Below are 18,270 nucleotides of genomic sequence, written 5' to 3'. Positions count from 1 at the left end.
CCTTCCTTCACCGCAGGCCGGGCACCCCACAGGGGCTGGTGTGAGGCGCGACTTGTGGGGCAGCTAGAGCTCTGGGGGTACCGGCGCTTCTCCTTCTGGGTCTGGGGCCCGTGCTGGGGGCACCGTTGGGGAGAGAGGGCTGAGCAGGCCCAGGGTCCCTTCCACTGACTGGCCTGGGCCAAGCGCAAGAAAGGTCGGGGACAGTGAACCCTCTCTCTGCGCGCTAGGTCTGCGCCTGCCAAGTGCGCGCCACGGGGAAGATGTACGCCTGCAAGAAGCTGGAGAAGAAGAGAATCAAGAGGAGGAGAGGCGAAGCCATGGCTCTGAACGAAAAGCGGCTCCTAGAGAAAGTACACAGCAGGTTTGTGGTGAGTGCTCCCTGCCCCCAGTGTCCGGGCTGGCCAGCGGGTGGGCTCGGGGTCAGCATCCGGGGCACCGCGCTGTGCTGCAGCAGGTGACGGGCCTGGAGGGCTCTGCGGGGGTGATGCCTGCTTCCCACCAGGCCCCCTGGCAGGGCACAGCAGCAGGGTGACCGCCTGAACTGCACCGGCCGCTGTGGCTCTTCTGCCTGCCGGTGCCCTCCCCCTGCTGCTGCTGGCAGCGCTTGAGCCGTCGGGGCCCGTGGTCTGGGTGGGCGCCGGGCTACGGGGCACCCTGGCTGACGTGCCTCCTCTAGCCCTCTCCCCCAGGGCCTCTTTCTGACCTGGCCACCCACTGACTGGCCCTCGACCAGCAGGAGCGGCTGGATGGAGCCCAGGCCCCGCCGTCACAGACTCGGGGGAGGGCTAGACAGGGGTGGGGGTGCTGGGGCAGGGGCAGGACTGAGGCCGGGCTCCAGGTGGGGCATTCAGTGTGGCTTTCTCTCTACCTCTTGCGCCACAAAGGGTCGGTGGAGACAGGCGTGCAGAAAATGCCCCGCGGTCGGCTCATTCCCGGTGCTGATGTCAGCTGCTCTGTGCTTGGCCAAGGCCGCACACGGGCAGCCTCCCGGCCTCTTCGGCTGTAACAGTCAGGGCCCGCGTGCACGGGCTGGTGTGCACGGAGCATGACCAAGTGCTGAGATGACTCGGCTTGTGCGGGGTCCACCTGCTTCTCTACATGAGCAGACACGGGGGCGCCTGCCTCACTGTCCACATAGGTACCGCCCGCCCATCTGGAAGCTTTGTGGGGAAGTGCCTGTTTCCTGTGTCCAAGTACACACCCCCCCGTGAGCCTCTGACCAGGACCGCATTTACCACGCGGGGAGAAGTGGTGTCTTCATGCGGAAGCGACACCCCGCGATTGCTAAGGCCTCTTTGATTTGCTGTGACGGCTTTTAGCATTTGGAACACATGTATGTGACTGCTTGAAACATGGACCTCCACGTCGGCTTGGTGAGAGTGACACAAGTAGCAGTTATGGTCTATTCTATTGAGATGAGGCACTTTGGTTTCTGTGTTGAACGGGGTGGGGGCAGGCTGTGGACAAGCACTGGACAGACACGGGCAGGCCAGGCCAAGCGGGCCCACATGAGCAGGGCGAGCTCAGAACCAAGGGCCAGGGGAGGCAAGGATGCTGTCTCCCAGAGCCATGTGTGGCAGCCACAGCTTTCTGGGTAACCAAGAACTGAACCACGCTCCCAGACCTGACACCGCCGCAGACCATAGAAGTGAGGAGCTTTAATTGACTCCACTTAGAAAGATATCAAGAAATGTAAAACTCAGGGGCCTCCCTGGTGGTACAAGGTTAAGCACAGCAGTATGAAGCTGTCTGCAGCCTCTGCAGCACGAGTTCCATCCCCGGCTGGCCAGGGAGCTACCCGCATGGCACAGCCGACCTCTCCTGACTCGCCCGCTGCTCCCCTCAGCAGTGTACTTCAGTCGATCCGCCTGTTCTGCTCCCCGCTCTCTCTCTGGAGAATACTCTCGTCCCCTGCACCTCTGGCCTGCACCCCAGCTCTTGTGTGCATAAATAAATAAATCTTGGAGTCTTTCTGGTGGCGCAGGTGGTTGAGCACCCCACTGTGAAGCTGTCTGCACCCTCTGCAGTGCGCGTTGGATCCCAGCCAGCCGGTGAGAATCCCACATGGCGCAGCAGACCTCTCCTGTCTCTCCTGCTGCTCCCCTCAGCAGTGTATTCAGTCAGTCTGCCTGTTCTGTTCCCCGCTCTGTCTCTGGTGAGTCCTCTCACCCTCCCACACATCTGGCTTGTACTCCGGTTCTTGTATAAATAAATCAATCAATCTCTAAAAAAAAAAAAAAAAAATAGAAAGAAATCTTTTTTTAATTTTTTTTTTAATTCCATATCAAAATTTTTATTGCATTGAACTGCCGTTCTCTACAGTGGTTGCTTAAATCCTTGACGCTTAAAACACTCAAGGACTTGTCAATGGTATAGAATTTTTCTAGGGGTGCATATAACTTTTCTTTTCTCTGAAAAAACCTAATTGTGAAATTACGCATTAAAAAAAAAAAAGAAATGTAAAACTCAAGGCAAAAATCTAACAAAACTGCAAGACTGAGAAATGCTAAAAGCCATCACAGCAAATTACAGGGGCCTTGGCAATCAAGGGTGTCACTTCCATGTGAAGATGCCGCTTCTCCCCCATGATAAACGTGGGCCCAGGCAGAGCCTCTCTGCAGGTGCTGACAGCTGTTGCTCCGGAAGTAGGGCATGTGGGGGGCTGCGCGGCAGAGCACGGCTTCCCAGAGTCTAGAGGAAGTCTTGCCAGCTGCCCGCTTGGCATAGAAAGGTCTCTCCTTTTGCCACAGCACTGCTGGGAGGCCCTGGATGGGTAAAGGGCTGAGATGCGCCCGATGCTGGCCCTCCCTGCCACGGCACCGGTGCCCGGTGATGACTCTAGTGTGGGCTACTTGGACGCTGTCTGCTTGTGGCAGGAATCGAGTGTCTCCGGTGACTGTGGGCTTCTGTGCTGTGTCACCCACAGGTCAGTCTGGCCTACGCTTATGAGACCAAAGACTGCCTGTGCTTGGTGCTGACCATCATGAATGGAGGGGACCTCAAGTTTCACATCTACAACCTGGGCAGCCCCGGCTTTGAGGAGCGGCGAGCTCTTTTCTACGCCGCGGAGCTGTGCTGTGGCCTGGAGGACCTGCAGAGGGAGAGAATTGTGTACAGGTACGATGGGCACTCACCCGTGGGCCTCGGGGCCGGCTGCTCCCCAGCCCCGGCTCCCGGCTTAGGTGCCTGGGCCTGAGGGCAGCTGGGGAGCCCTGGGTTGGTTCCTAGAGGTCGGCCACGCACACTATTGGAAATTTGGCCAGTCAGAGGTGGACCCTCGTTTTCTTTTCAGTTCTCTTTAGTTTCCAATGAGCAGTTGATAGAGGTTGCACGGCCGGTGCAGGCAAGAGAAGGGCCCACTGCAAGGCCCTCAGCTGCCTCGACAGTTCTGCTAATAACTTTGTTCTAACAAGATAACACAACAAATGCCTTAAAATTAAAAAAATTTTGCCTCGGAATTCAGTAAAGAAAATGAAGCCCACGTGACGGTCAGGGCCAGTCCAGCACGTCTGTGGACCTAGCTGTGGGGAAAGCAGCCCCTCCCCGTGCTCGCGGCGCTGGCAGCCTCACGTGCTCCGTTCCCGCAGGGTCTGGGGTCCTCGCCTCATCGTCCCTGACTAGGTGGTCACCAAATCTCCCCTCAATGTCACCCGGGCCACACTCGGTGCACGAGCTGCCCCCGGCCATGCCCGTCCCTCTCCACAGCCCGCACGAGCCTGCTCTCTGGCTTTGAGTCGGTGCTGGCCCCACTGGGGCCCCACAGCCCACTCCCCTCTGACTTCTCCGGCCCTGTCCTTCCTGCTGCGCCCCAAGGGGGGCCTCTGCCCTCACTGCCAGCCCTGCCTGGCCTGGGAGCTCTTGGGGCACCCTATGCCTGGGCGCCCCTTGGGCTCCATGCGTTTGGGGGTGTCTTTCCCCACCCCGGCCCCTCCCTCAGTCAAGGCCGGCCGCCTGCGCAAGCAAGCCTGCCCTCACGCCCAGCAGGCCCCTCGCGCCTGAGCAACTAGGAAGGCCGCATCTCATTCCTCCTGTTCTGGTGACCTCTGACCTCAGTCCTCTCTGTCCCTTCTGCCAAGGACAGACGCCTGCCTCCTTGGGCTGACATGCTCGAACCGCCAGCGCAGAGCAAGGGCGAACAGCGGCCCTCGACGCCCCACACTGCGGTGGCTGCCAGGGTGTGCTGCCTTGTCACCACTGCTGGCCTGCTGGGTGGCAGTGCTGGGCACGGACAAGCGCTGCGCTTTCTCTGGGAGGAGGCACGGGAGCGGAGCTTGTCCAGGGCCATGCTCGCCCCGGGGCTCCGAGGTCTGCTGGAGGCCAGAAGGTTCTCCCTGTCCCTCACTGGGCCCGCACTGCGGCAGCCACATGCATGGAAACTGGACCGTGTCGTCTCCTCCGCAGTTACCACAGCGCCTGCCACTGGTGGGCCCCTAAGGGTGTGCGCGCCGTCCTCCCTTTGAGCCTCTGGAGCACCCTTGCGGGAGGCTTTTGTCCTCACTTCTGTCACCAGGGAGCGCCCCTAGCTGCTGTCACACCAGACACCACAAAGGTGGGCTCCCTTTTGGTAAAGAGACAGCAGAACACAAACGCCTTCCTCACCTGGGTAGCTCTCCCCTGGGCTTGAGCTGTCCTGAGGGAACAGCGTGTCGCCACTGAGCTGAGGGCCGGGCGCCGGGCCGGGAGCAACCGCGCTTGTTTGCAAGTCCGTGAAAGGGAGCCCAGAGTCCCCTCTAGGACCAGCAACTCAGCAGGTCCAGGCTGACCACAAAGGCCTCCTGGTGGAGGGAGGTAGCCGCTGGAAGACACCGAGACAGGAGCGGGGTGAGAAGCAGAGGCCGCATCTTGGGGACATGCCTTCCACTGCCTCATTGGCCACTGGCGCCTATTTCCCGCTGGGCACAGGGGCAGGAAGCCCCGGGGGCAGAGGCTGCGGGCCACCGGGCAGGGCTGCACCTGCAAGGGTGTACCCGCAGGCAGCGCAGGCCAGGCGGTGGGGAGTGTGCCAGGCTGCCATTGGTTGGGTTTCTGCTGGGCATGGCGGGCAGTCTGGCCCTTTCTTCTCTGTGGACACGTCCGGGCTGTCGGGTCCTGCGGCTGCCCTGCCCTGAGGCTCCAGAGGCCTGCCCTCGCCTTTTCTTTCTTATCAGAGCAGCAAACCCCGGGCGCGCAGGGCAGCCTGGCATTCCCTTGCCTGTCAGGCCTGAGGCTGTGCCTGCTGCAGCTGCTAGTTGTTTGGAGAGAAGGTTAAGAGGGTGAGAAAGCCCCGTCCCTGAGGCCCTCTCTTATGCGTTTTCTCTGCAGCCGGGCTGCTTGTTCAGTTAAAGTGCCCGAAACACGAGCAAACCACTCAAGGGCACAGGGGCACGCGGGACCGGCCGAGTGTCTGATGTCTTAGAATCAGCCCGGGGACAGGCTTCCGGGAGTCTGACCTCCGTCTGAAGGCATCTGGGTACCCGAGCTTGGGGGCAAGTCCAGACCGGCCTGTGGCGAGGGAAGGGCTACCGGGGGGCTGCACTTGGAGGACCACAGCCGGTTCTCGGGGTGCTGTGTGTTGCTTTGTTGCGTTGAGGGTGTCCCCTCAGTGCAGGAGTCACTGTCTTCATAGCGATGTTTGCTGCATGTGCAGACGTGTGTGGCAGAGAATAGAAAATAGGAAAGATGAACGTCTAAAATGTTCTCATTTCAAAAGAAATGTTCCCGTTTTGCCTCTATGGAAACTGTGTGGAGGTTTCTCAACCGAAAAGAGAAACACCACGTGACCCAGGATTCCCCGCAGCCGAGGGAGGGGGCGTCTTGCCCTCGGGCTCACTTACGTGGGCAGCTCCCGGCTCGTCGGGCAGCGCAGCGGCAGGCAGAGGCGCCTGCGTGTGCGTGGGGGGCGTGCAGGCCGCGGTTCCGGGTGCGGTGCTCGCCCGCTGTCTGCTTGGGTCTGCTATTTCTCCTGTGGATTCTCGGGGTTCCAAGTCCCCTTATCAGACTGGGAGTTCAATTTTGCTGCTTTTATTAACCATTAGATCAATTATTTTGCTTTGTCTTGGTGGGAAATAAAGGTCTAGGCCAGAACGCCGAGGTCCTTTCTCAGCAGCCACAGCTGTACCGAGCCCTTCGCAGATCAACCCCCAGGCTGAGGCCGCCGCCCAGGGGCAGGGTATCCCGGCCCCAGGGCCTGCCCCATACTCTTGAGGTTCTGAGGGGCCTGGGTGCTTGACTCCACTCCTGGGAGCTAGGAGTGCGCTGACAGGTAGCTGCTGCTTCTTTTTTTTTTTTTTTTAAAGATTTATTTTTATTTATTTATTTATACAAGCACTGGGTACAGTCAGAAGCGTGGGAGGGTGAGAGAATTCACCAGAGCCAGAGCGGGGAGCAGAGCAGGCAGAAGGACCGAAGGACACTGCTGAGGGGAGCAGCGGGCGGCAGGAGAGGTCTGCGCGCCATGCGGGACCCTCCTCCGGGGGCCGGGGAGCAGCCGGGGATGGAACCGGCGCCTCAGAGGCTGCGGGCAGCTTCGCAACCCAGCGCTCAACCGCTGCGCCACCGGGGAGGCCCTGACAGGCAGCTTCTTGAGGGTCAGGAAGCAATTTTTTGCCCTGAAAGAGGCCACGAGGCAGTGAGGAGGGCGCGCACGTGAGTCATTGTGATCAGCCGCTTTGGGGGAGAATTTATTTTAAGCTGTGAACGGTTGAAAGCTGCCCCGGCCTCCTGCTCCCTCGGGGAGCAGGGCTGTGTTGTGTGGCGCCCACCACGCCCGGTTCTCGCGGTGTCTGTCCCCGGAGATGGCTGAGGCCGGGCACCCGAGGGCCAGCCAGCCCTTCCGGCCGCCCTGGCCCTGAGGGGGCTGGACGTGCGCTTGGCAGTCTTCCTGGGTCAGACCAGGTCGGCGGCCACCAGCCCTTTGTGGACCCCGTCCCTCCTTGTGCCCACAGGCCAGGCTCGCCGCGGGCTCTGGGGGTGCAGGCGCAGAGCCCAGGGCTGGGGCTGTGGCTGGGATCGTGCGGGCTTCTGTGTAACCGAGCTCCTGTGTTTTTTCTTTCCTCGTAGAGACTTAAAGCCGGAGAATATTCTGCTGGACGACCGGGGTAAGTGGAGGCCTTGTAGGCTGTGTTAACAGGGACTTGGAAACAGTTAACATGGGGCTGCCAGTTAATGCAGAATAGAGCCAGCAGCAAAGGAATTCTCCGGCATGAGTCCCTCAGAGGATGACGCCCAGGCACGCTGTCGTCCCGTGCGCCCGCAGCGGAAGGTCCCTGCTCCCGGCTAACTGTGTTCACAAACTCAGATAGATGCGTGTGCAGTAAACTCAGGGTGAGAATGTTTTCTCTCTGCTGACCCCCTCCTGTGCTCCACGGCTGTGCTGCTCCCCGGCACTGCCCCTGCCCCAGAGCGCTTTGCTGTGGCTGCCCCGCACAGACGTTGTTCCGCCGGCTCACCCTGGCTCTGGGCTGGCTGGGTTGGATGTGTTCGGTTGCTGTGGGCCTACCCCGTGGGCACGGCTGTTAACTGCACAGGAGGCATGAGGGCCCGAGTGGCTCTTTGCTCGAGGTCCAGCTTGCCTGGTGGTGATCCGGCCTTCACCCCGTCCCCACCAGCCTGTCTTGTGGGCCAGTGTGGGGACGCATGGCTCCTCCGGAAGGGAAGGACATGCTGGATCCCGCCACTCCTGCAGCTGCCTGTTGGCTCTGAGCCGCACAGACGGAGGAGCAGGTGGGGCGTGGCCCCCCTCACCGCCACTGTCCAGAGCTGCGGTGCTGTGTCATGCGTCAAGACCGCCCACGAGGCGTCTGTCCTGGGACATTGTGTTAGGGGGAAAGGATGTCCTGAGATAATCTCATACAGGCTTTGTGGACTCCACCCCCACTCCAGACTAAAGCCATCAGGACATTGGGAAAGACAAATCCCATCACCATCGGGGTTGCTCTACAACAATTGTGGCCACGAGGATCTTGGCCGTCTGGATGCTCAGCCAGTGGCCTTGTTATAGGACAGCCTCGATATTGAACGGGTTCCTGGCTGTGGGTCCTCACCCGCGCGCTTACAAGGGAAAGGGACTTATGAATACTCCACTGCAGGCACACACAGAAGGTTCATGAAAGGTTTATTGACGAGGGAAAAGGAAATAAGGAAAATGTACAACTCAGAGAGAAAATAGGGAAATAAAGTCTAATGCGTCCTACCCGATCCGCCGACCTGGAAACCCAAAGGCCCTCTCCGAGCTGGCCGGACGCTGCGAGCTGGCGGGGAGCCAACATGGGGGACCCCCCCCAAAGCCCACGTGTCTGGCTTTATACCCACCTGGCTGCTGAACCCCCACCCTCAGGTCCCAGCCCCCTTCCCTTGGGTGGGGATGGGATGTGGAGTCCCCAGTGTCTTTGGCTTTGGCCTGGGGTGGGGGTGGAGTCCACAAAGCCCGTATGGGATCAGCTTTAGGACAGCCTTTTCCCCCTAACAGCCTCACTGTCCTTCCTGCTGGCCGGGCTGTCCCTTCTCCGGCCAGGCAGGCTGTTGTCTTGGACGATCTTCTGGTCTCCCGCCGTCATGAAGTCGGGGACTGTGCGGGCATCGGCCTCTTCTCCCAAGCACCTGGTACCTGGCTGTGGGGCCACTGCTGCGCCGGTCATTGTGCTGGCCCCTGCTGTGGACAGAGGGACACTTTGTTCTGAATTTTTTGAAGAAAATGCTGGTCGTGGATTCCTATCACTGTTTCCAATTCTTGGTTCACATTTGTATTTTTCTGAAAATTCTAGTTCCTAATCATCTATCTGCTTCACCCACCGTAGACGTAAGAGAGCTTTGGAGCCACGCTGGTGTTCGCGTGTTAGCACGAGACTGCGCGGCCGGCGCAGCTCTGACGCGGGAGGGCGGCTGCTCGGCTGTGTGGCCCCCTGCTGGGCGGCCAGCCTTGCTCTGCGCTGCATCTTCTCCGTGGTGCTTTCAATTGTCTAAGTTTTGTCTTGTGATTGAGTAAAACAGGCCTGTGGTTCCAAAGACAGGGCTCCGAGGCAGACCACGCTCCTCCAGATATCAGACCCCATCCTGCCGGCCCAGGGAGCCCCTGGGCTCAGGTCACTGCGCCCTCTCGCTGTGCTTGACCTTTGCTCCCTGCTAGGGCGCGGCCATGAGCCCTCAGGCGCTTCTCCACGCTGCTCTCCAGGGTGCATAGAGGAGGCCAGCGCCCTCCTGCTGGCTTATGCTCACTGACCACCTCCCCCCACCCCCACCCCCAGTCTCCGTGCACGCAGGAGGCTGCCAGCCTCGGACCTGGCTCCTGCCTCAGGCGGCCTCCCGCCCGAGACTTCCAAAAGAATGTTTTCCATGATTTGTTGTTTTTGTAAGGAATTTTGAAACTCTCTTAATCCTCCTATGTATTACCACATAATGCAGTTTTAAATGTGAGTTCTTTGATTTTATTTGCTGTTTCCCTAACTCATCTGTCCTGGGAGACAGCTCCTCCCCTGCCCCACCCCCGCCGTCTGTGGTCTCTGCGGAGAAGCCTGCTCAGACGGTCATCTCCCCTGCAGCCCCGCAGGCCTGTCGTGCCCAGAGGTCAGAGCACAGGCCCTGCCTCTCACCAGCTGGCGGGTTTCCCAGGGGAATGGTGGTCTCTGTGTTGTAGAGCAACCCCGATACAAAACGGGGTGCCTGACTGTGGGTCCTCACCCGCGCGCTTAAAAGGACTTATCAATGCTCTACTGCAGGCACACGTGAAAGGTTAATAAAAGGTTTATTTACAAGGGAAGGGGAAATGAGGAAATATACAGCTCTGGGAGAAAAGCGGGAGACAAAGTTTTAAATGAGTCCTACCCGATCCGCCGATCTGGAACCCCAAAATGGCGCTCTGAGAGCTGGCCGCCAGCCAGGAGCGGTGAAGCCGGGAGGCGAGCGATCGCGAGCCAGAGAGAGCCCTAGGCCCACGTGTTTGGTTTTTTATATCCAACCTGGCTGCCCAACTCCACCCTCAGGTCCCAGCCACCCTCCCCTTGGTGGTGATGGGATTTGTCTTCCCCAATGTCCTGATGGTTTTAGTCTGGAGTGGGGGTGGAGTCCACAAAGCCTGTATGGGATTAACTCAGGACATCACTTCCCCCTAACAATTCTCCCCTTTCACTTTTTGCCACCATTTCCATGGTGATGAAGATCAAACATATGGATGTTGGGATACAGTCTCAGATGAAAGTTTTCCAGGGTTCCAGTCTGAAAGAAAACGAATTCCTCCAGGTATTGTCCATTGTGGAAAGCAAAAAGTCCTCCATTCCTGGAAAAACAGTTCATCAGTCCCAGCCGAAAGAAAACATGTGGAGGCATTAGCCAGAACAAGACAGCAGATATGTCAAGATCACAGGAAAAAAAATGTTAAAATGGTTCAACTTATGCAAAAATGAATTCTCTCAACCTTGATCCCAAACTTTAACAGCATAGTAAAAGTTTGTAATTAAGTTTACTTTTAAACCATTTTGCCTATTTTTGCATAAAATCACAGGGCAGAATAACTAAGCAGCAATTTTAGCTGGCTTTGTTGAAATACTCCATATAGGATCAGAGCGAACCATTGGCATTCGGTCGATGTAGGCTTTAGGTACAAAGTTAGTCTCATCAGACTCCACCTGGGCTTTCCTCTTCTCGAGGGTACCAGGGCATTTTCGTTGGCCGGGTTGTCCAGTCCTGCCAATGGAGGCAAGCTTCCTCACCTTCTTTGGAGGTCTCTGGAACCCTACAAACAAGGCAAACAGGTTCTCCTCTTCTTGGTTCAGCTCTGTTTCAACTTTCTGGAAGAACTCCACACAAAGCCACACAATGAAACTTATGTGCAATTTTTTTTCAGTTTAAACAAAATCCCTATGGAAGTTATACAAAAACAGACTCTGAGATAAGTAGTAAAAGATTACTACCACTATTTTTATGCTGTGTTGGTATCAAGGGGAGAGAAAATGCAAATACAAGTTAGCTTTGTTGGAAAAAAAAAAATTACAACCTTGCTGTAGATCCTGGTCACCAAAACAAGAAAACTTTGTGGATTTAGAGCAAAATGCAAAAAAATAATCAGTATTATTATGTAAAGGAAAACTTAGTAAATATGAGGCGTATGTCCAAGTCTATTCAGTCCTTAGTAGAAAAGTTTTACTCTCAACAGTTCCATCAATAGGAATCGCCAAACTGTTGTAGAGCAACCCCGATACAAAACGGGGTGCCTGACTGTGGGTCCTCACCCGCGCACTTAAAAGGACTTATCAATGCTCTACTGCAGGCACACGTGAAAGGTTAATAAAAGGTTTATTTACAAGGGAAGGGGAAATGAGAAAATATACAGCTCTGGGAGAAAAGCGGGAGACAAAGTTTTAAATGAGTCCTACCCGATCCGCCGATCTGGAACCCCAAAATGGCGCTCTGAGAGCTGGCCGCCAGCCAGGAGCGGTGAAGCCGGGAGGCGAGCGATCGCGAGCCAAAAAGAGCCCTAGGCCCACGTGTTTGGTTTTTTATATCCAACCTGGCTGCCCAACTCCACCCTCAGGTCCCAGCCACCCTCCCCTTGGTGGTGATGGGATTTGTCTTCCCCAATGTCCTAATGGTTTTAGTCTGGAGTGGGGGTGGAGTCCACAAAGCCTGTATGGGATTAACTCAGGACATCACTTCCCCCTAACATCTGAAGCCCCACTCCCTGCTGTGCATGGTGCTGCTGCCCAGAGTGGGGCCTCACGAGCGCGGGGAGTTCTCTGGGATGTCAGATGAAGGGACTCTGAGTGTGAGATGCTTCCATTTCCATCCATGGCTTTGCAGATGTGCTTCCCCCATTTTCACTGTTTTTAAAGATTTATTTTTATTTATGCACACAAAGCTGGGGTGCAGGCCAGAGGGGGGGGGAGTGAGAGGATTCACCAGAGACAGAGCGGGGAGCAGAACAAGCGGATCCACTGAAATCCACTGCTGAGGGGAGCAGCGGGGAGACAGGAGAGGTCTGCTGTGCCCTGTGGGTAGCTCCCTGGCTGGGGATCAAACTCAGGCTGCAGTGGCTGCGGACAGCTTCATAGTGCTGAGATTAACCCCTGGTCCCCCATGAAGCCCCCATTTTTCATTGTTGTTAAAGTGCCGCGGGCCCCTGTGACTTGAGTCCTGTGTTTGAACACACAGGGCACATCCGGATTTCAGATCTCGGGCTAGCCCTGGTGGTCCCCGAAGGGGAGACGGTTCGAGGAAGAGTCGGAACGGTGGGCTACATGGGTATGTGAAGACCCTCCAGCTCCGGAGGCCACGCCCTCAGGGCACAGAGAGGCTGAGGTGGGACCGCGTGAGCCCGCGAGCGCTAGTGATGCCGTGGGTGGTCAAGCCTGCCCTGGTGCCAGGGCGTGGGCCCTCTGGGCCGCCCTCCTCGCCTGCACGTGGGGACTGAGGCCCAGATGCCACACAGCCAGGAGAAGGCAGACTCGGGATCGTCTCCGCCGGCCGCTGCCCACCCTTGCCTGCTGGCCTCGCCCTCTGTGTGAGGCCTCCATCTCCCGGCGGGGGCAGGGGGCCGTGGTCAGCTCCGGAGGCGTGGCCGCACAGCTGCAGTGGCTCCTGACCCAGGTGGCCTTGGACAGAGGTCCCTGGCTGCCTCTGCAGAGCCCCATGGTGGTCCCTGTGCCCCACTCTTGATGCCTGGGAGTAGAGGGCGCCCTGAGCGTGGGGGAGCACCCTTGGGAGACAGGCCTTCCCTGGAGGCGTGATCCCGCGCTAGCTACTCTGTGCTGACCCGCTTCATCCTCAACGGACATAGCGCCCTCTTCTAACTGCAGCTGTGCGGACGGGTAGCGCGGCCCAGGAATCCCGCCTGCGGTGGCAGCTCTGTGCCAGTTCCAGTCAGAGCCCGGCCCGCACACTCACGAGGATCGCCGGCCTCCCCTGCCCCGCAGCCTCCAGGCCACTCTGTGCCCAGGCCTGGCTGTCCCGCCCCCTCCGGTTAAGGGGGGTCACACACTATGGTTTTGTGTCTGGCTTTGTTGGCTTGACATGACTTCACAGTTCACGCGTTTGTGACGCGCGTTCCAGTGCAGGGCTGTGGTGTCTGTGCTGCAGGAGCACGTGCCAGTGATCACGCGTGTGCCGCGGGGCGCTCCAGGGACGTGCACCCAGAGTCAGACATCTGATCCCATTTCCGGTGTCCGTCCCGTAGCCCCCGAAGTCATCAGCAACGAGAGCTACACCTTCAGCCCTGACTGGTGGGGACTCGGCTGCCTGCTGTATGAGATGATCGAGGGACACGCTCCCTTCAAGCGCTTCAAGGAGAAGGTCAGGCGGGAAGAGGTGGACCGCAGGGTGAGGCGGGACCCCGAGCAGTACTCCGAGAAGTTTTCTGAGGACGCCAAATCCATCTGCAGGATGGTGGGTCAGGTTCGGGGCGCTGGGAGCTGAGCCCGGCTCCGGCCTGGGGAGGCAGTGGGGGCGGGGGCGCTGCAGGGCTGGTGAGGTTCCCCCGGGGAGTGGCGCCAGGTCTCCTGCCTGGGCTGGGGACCGCTTGGCTGTGCTTGACGCTCACCGTGGGGAAGGCCTGATTCAGTGTGTGACAATGACAAAAATGCCTGTGTCTTTCAGAGAGACGCTTTCTGTTCATAGGATAAAATAAACACCTTGCATTAATTTTAAGAATACACAGCATCTAGACCTGCGTTTGGGAAATTTTTACTAAGGTCCTCAGTGATTTTTTTAAAAGATGTATTTATGCATACAAGAACTGGGGTGCAGGCCAGAGGTGTGGGGGTGAGAGGATTCTCCAGAGACAGTGGGGAGCAGAACAGGCGGATCCACTGAAACATACTGCCGAGGGGAGCAGCGGGGAGACAGGAGAGGTCTACTGCGCCCTGTGGGTTGCTCCCTGGCCAGGGATCAAACCTGTGCTGCAGAGGCTGCGGATAGCTGGGTAGCACTGTCTTTAATCCCTGCGCCATCAGGGAGGCCCTGAAATTGGCTCCTTTCTGCCTCCCACAGCTACTCACCAAGAACCCCAAGCAGCGCCTGGGGTGCACGGGTGACGGGGCAGCCAGGGTGAAGGAGCACCCTGTGTTCAAGGACATCAACTTCAAGCGACTGGAAGCAAATATGCTCGAGCCCCCTTTCTGCCCTGATGTGAGTTCCTCTGGGGCGTGAGGGTTGTGGCCACCTGCCTTGCAGCTTCTTATGCCAGAGCCCCTGGGAACTGCTGCTTCTCCCCCAAGCCCCACGTGGCTCCCCAGCCTCCCAGGCCCCTCTGCTGGAGTGCCTCTGTGCTGGGCCCTGCCGGGCCCCCATGTTCCCAGGGTCCGCACCTCCCTGTGGGCGGCTCTGCAGCTGGGCCTGCAGCGGGCCGGGAGCCGGAGTGGGCTGTGGCCCAGGGAGGCCATGTCGTCCACAGGCCAGTGCTGGGGCCGTGCGGAGACCACAGGCCTAACCCTGGAGGGGCACGTGCAAATGAAAACATCCACCAGCATGTTCTAGAAAGCCCTCCGAGACGCTCCTGTGGGATGTGCGGAAGTTGGATGATTATTCTCCTTGCAAAGGGGCAGGGAAGAAGAGTTTAAAAACAAAAACTAGAGCACTCTCCTCGCACACGCAGGCCGCGGGCTTCCCTGCGACTGCACAAGGCTCCGGGCATCAGGGCCTGGGTGGGCATGGGTGGGGAGCCGTGGCGGCCTGGGAAGACGGCAGTGAAACCAGGCTGAGGGGGCCACGGTGGCAGCGAGCCAGTTCTGCGGGCCTTCAGAGAGCTGTTTCCCACCGGATAGGCCAGATGTTCGCCAGGTGCTTCGGGCCTTTCTCAGCCTGTCCAGCGGTCTGGGGTGCTGGCCTTCCCCCAGGCCCCCTCCTAGCCTGCCTCCCTGACTGTCCTGAGGGCAGTGCCTGCCTGCTGCTCAGAACCAGGGTGCCTCTTGATCCGGGTGGCCTGGTCGGGGTCTCCTCCTGTGCATTTTGTGCCTGGGCCTCAGAAGTCCAGGCAGCCACTTTGGAGGAGGTGGCCCAGGCCTAGACTACCTGCCTGCTCGCCCCACTCCTGGCCTCTGAACACAGGAATGCCACTAGAGGACGAGCCGGGAGAGAGACTGCGTGGGGCTAGGAAGTGCTTCAGGGGGCAGACGGGAGCGTGGGGCGTCCTCACATGACTCTGTGTGTGTGTGTGTGTGTGTGTGCGCGCGCGCGCGTGAAAGAGAGAGAGAGAGAGACACCGAGCAGGCCTCCAGTGGCTGTCCTTGTTCTTGGTGCAGCCTCAGGCGGTGTACTGTAAGGACATCTTGGACATTGATCAGTTCTCCACGGTGAAGGGGGTCTTCCTAGACACTTCAGATGAGGAATTCTACGCTGAGTTTGCCACCGGCTGTGTCTCCATCCCCTGGCAGAATGAGGTACCGCCTGCTCAGCACAGCAGTGGACGCTGGTCACGGTGATGACAAAAGCAAAAGTTCCATGTGGGCGTGTGTGAGTGGGTCTGGGTGGCAGCAGCCTCCGCTCCCTACGCAGGCCGTGCTGACGCGGGCTTCCTGGTCCCCAGTCCCACTCCCCAGGAGGGCTGGCAGCCAGCTCCGCTGTGGCCAGCTGCTTTGGGGGCACACTCAGAAAGGAGGAGGGGGTGGCCTTGCAGAGGTTACTGGCCTCTGGAAGCAGTTGGGAAGCAGCGGAAGTGGCGTCCAGGCCGGGAACTGCAGGGCCGGAGCGCTGGGCAGGGACGCGGCGGCGGGACGGGCTGCCCTGTGCCTCTCCACTCCTCTGCTCTTCTGCAGATGATCGAATCCGAATGTTTCAAGGACATCAATGAAACGATGAATGAGGAAAATACGACGCTCAGTGCAGAAGAGATGAAGCCTCTAGTTTCCAGGCCAAAGAAGGGCTTCTTCTCTAGGCTCTTCAGCGGAGGGGTGAGCAGAGCGGACGTCGGCGGCTTGTTTGTGACATGACGGTTCCCGCACGACAGAGGCCTTCTCTGTTGGCAAGGCCCCTGTGTTCGACACCACGCGCCGCTGAGCAGCCGTTAGGCTCTGCTGGCCCCAGAGCTGGCTGGCCTCTGCCGCGGGGCCAGGCTGTCCTGGCCCAGGGCCCATGGCCAGCAGCAGGTGCCCCTCCAACGCCACGTCCCGCTGGGCTCAGACGCCAGCACCTTCTCAGACGGTCATGGAGTCACGCGCCACTTGCCTCGGCGTTGCGGGCCGCCCCTCGGGTGTCTGCTCGCCGGCCGGTTTTCACAGCGAGAGTTGCTTCTCCGGCGAGACTGCCCTGGAGGGACGGTGTCTGCAGCGACGTTTAGGACTTTTCTTCCCAGGGGCCTTTTCTCCTGGACGGGCGGACAGCTAGCGTTCCTCCCCGAGCAATTTGCTTCGAGGTTGTCCACTAGCATCCTCGCCACCTTGTTTGTGAAGAGGAAGCCCCTGGGGCGTGCAGGTCCTGGGCGTGACCACGGTCCCTGGGCACGGGCTGCTTTCGGCAGGGTGGCCAGCTGGGCGTTCGTGGACAGGAAGGCTCCGGGGGCTCACAGAGGAGCCCTGGCCCCCACCCGCCCTGCCGTGTCCGTGGGAGTGAGCGTGCCACGGGCTGTGGTCTGTGCAGGGGCGCAGATCCGGGCCCGCCCCTGGGGTCGAGCCGCCGTGGTGGGGGAGAGAGGGTGTGTACGCTGCCTGTGACCTGCATGTGCGCGGCCCAAGTGTGGCTGGCGGCAGGGGGCCAGGCGGCTAGGCTGGGCTGACTGGCCGGCCTGCTGCTGTGTTGCAGGGCTGCCTCAAAGACTGCCCCGGCCAGAAGGAAGAGCTGTCCACCAGGCGGTGAGCGCACATGCAGCCCGCGTCGGGAGCTGCAGCCCTGCCCCCCGGACTTGCAATAAACGTGTAAGATGCGCCTGCGTGTGATCTGCGTCTCCTGCGCAAGAGCTGTCTTTCCGTGAAAGCCGGATGGATGGGCCAGCCACTCGAGGGCGCTTGATGCCCCAAGGTGGATGAGGATGGGGTGGGGCCTGGGCCTCCTCCCAGCAGTGTGGGGAATGGGCCCTTCTCCTGGCCTGGGGTCCACATGCCCCCCGGAGGGGTTGGATGTCTTTGCTCCTGTGTCCGCCTCACCTCGTGCTCTGGCCTGAGTGCCCGTCTTTGTGGCTACTTGCCTGGACACTGCTGTCCCCCCTGGAGAGAGGGCATTGCCAGGAGCCTGCGGTGAGGCTTGGCTGTCTGGGGTGTCAGAGGGGTTTCTGGCAGAGCAGCCTGGGGCAGGACCTCGGCGAGTGGGCGCAGGTCAGGCTTAGGTCTCAGGAGAAGGGGTCCTTTGGCTGTTGGGGTGGGAGGGTGGACCCCACCCCTTAGGGGCTCCCTGAACAGATTAAGAAATATCAGAGTTCCAAAGCCAATAACTTGTTGCAGAGGAGGTGGTGCGCTGGGCTGAGGTGGACGGCAGGCTCTGCACCTGGTCGGGGACATTTGCAGCCTAGGTGAGGGGCTGTCTCAGGAAGGGTGTGATGGGTTCCAAAGACACCCTGACTTCTCAGGGAGGTGACAGGGGAGCTGGGAAGTAGAGAGCCAGGCTCTGCCACAGAGGCTGCCGGGGCTGGACACGCCGGTGCCTGGACACTGGACTCGAGGGGCAGGATGTGCCTTGTCCTCCCGTGCCCGTGGGCGTGGCTCCAGCCAGTGCTCCTGGGGCCAGCACAGCACCTGACAGGTGCGGGCCGCTGGGAGGACTCCAGCTTTGAGCCTGGCCTCGTGGACCCAGCTTGGGTCCGCAACGCGCTGTCCCAGCTGTGCCCAGGCCGCTGCCCGAAGGCCGCCGGCACCAGTGTGTTGAGGAGACCCCTTTTCAGCAGCCCAGCAGGTTTTTCTTTTGCTGAACTGTTTCACCAGAAACTGTTTCGAATTATGGTAAAATACACAAACAACACTTACCCTCTCAGCCAGTTCAAGTGTGCAGCTCACCCCGCCCCCCCAGCTCTCCATCTCGCTGTCTGGGACTCTCCCTACGAAGCCATCCCTGCCCACCGGCGCCCAACCCGGCCCAGGCACCACGTGCTGCCTCCGGGCTCCCCAGCCAGGCCCCCCAGGGCTCCGTGTGTAGGGGCTGCCTGGCACTTGCCCTTTGGGGACTGGCTTGGCTTGTCGCACTCGGTGTGACAAGGGTCATCCGTGTTATGGGCGCTCTAGAATTTCCTCCCCTTTTAAGGCTGACGACACTCCGCTGCGCGGGCGTTCTTGCTGCTGCGACTAGTGCTGGTGCACAAATACCTCTTCAAGACCCCGCTTTCAATTCTTGGGGGTGTTAGGCCAGAAGTGGAATCACTGAGTCAGGCGGTCCTTGTTTTTAACT

General features: G+C 59.4%; 1 protein-coding gene across 1 annotated transcript; it reads left to right on the top strand.

Annotated features, from left to right (window-relative positions):
• Nucleotides 1-245: 245 nt before the first annotated feature.
• GRK4 (G protein-coupled receptor kinase 4) lies at nt 246-16,825 on the top strand. Its single transcript, XM_084233385.1, has 9 exons — nt 246-368; nt 2,927-3,117; nt 7,039-7,076; nt 12,121-12,210; nt 13,142-13,350; nt 13,954-14,091; nt 15,204-15,341; nt 15,717-15,851; nt 16,699-16,825. Exons 1-9 carry the CDS (start codon nt 261-263, stop codon nt 16,750-16,752), a joined length of 1,101 nt encoding a protein of 366 aa, XP_084089511.1. The 5' UTR covers nt 246-260; the 3' UTR covers nt 16,753-16,825.
• The last annotated feature ends 1,445 nt before the right edge of the window (nt 16,826-18,270 follow it).

The sequence above is a fragment of the Talpa europaea genome (assembly GCF_964194135.1).
Source record: "Talpa europaea genome assembly, chromosome: 5".
Lineage (NCBI taxonomy): Eukaryota > Metazoa > Chordata > Mammalia > Eulipotyphla > Talpidae > Talpa > Talpa europaea.
The sequence above is the reverse complement of the archived record's forward strand: the minus strand, read 5'-3'. Positions and strand labels throughout refer to the sequence as shown.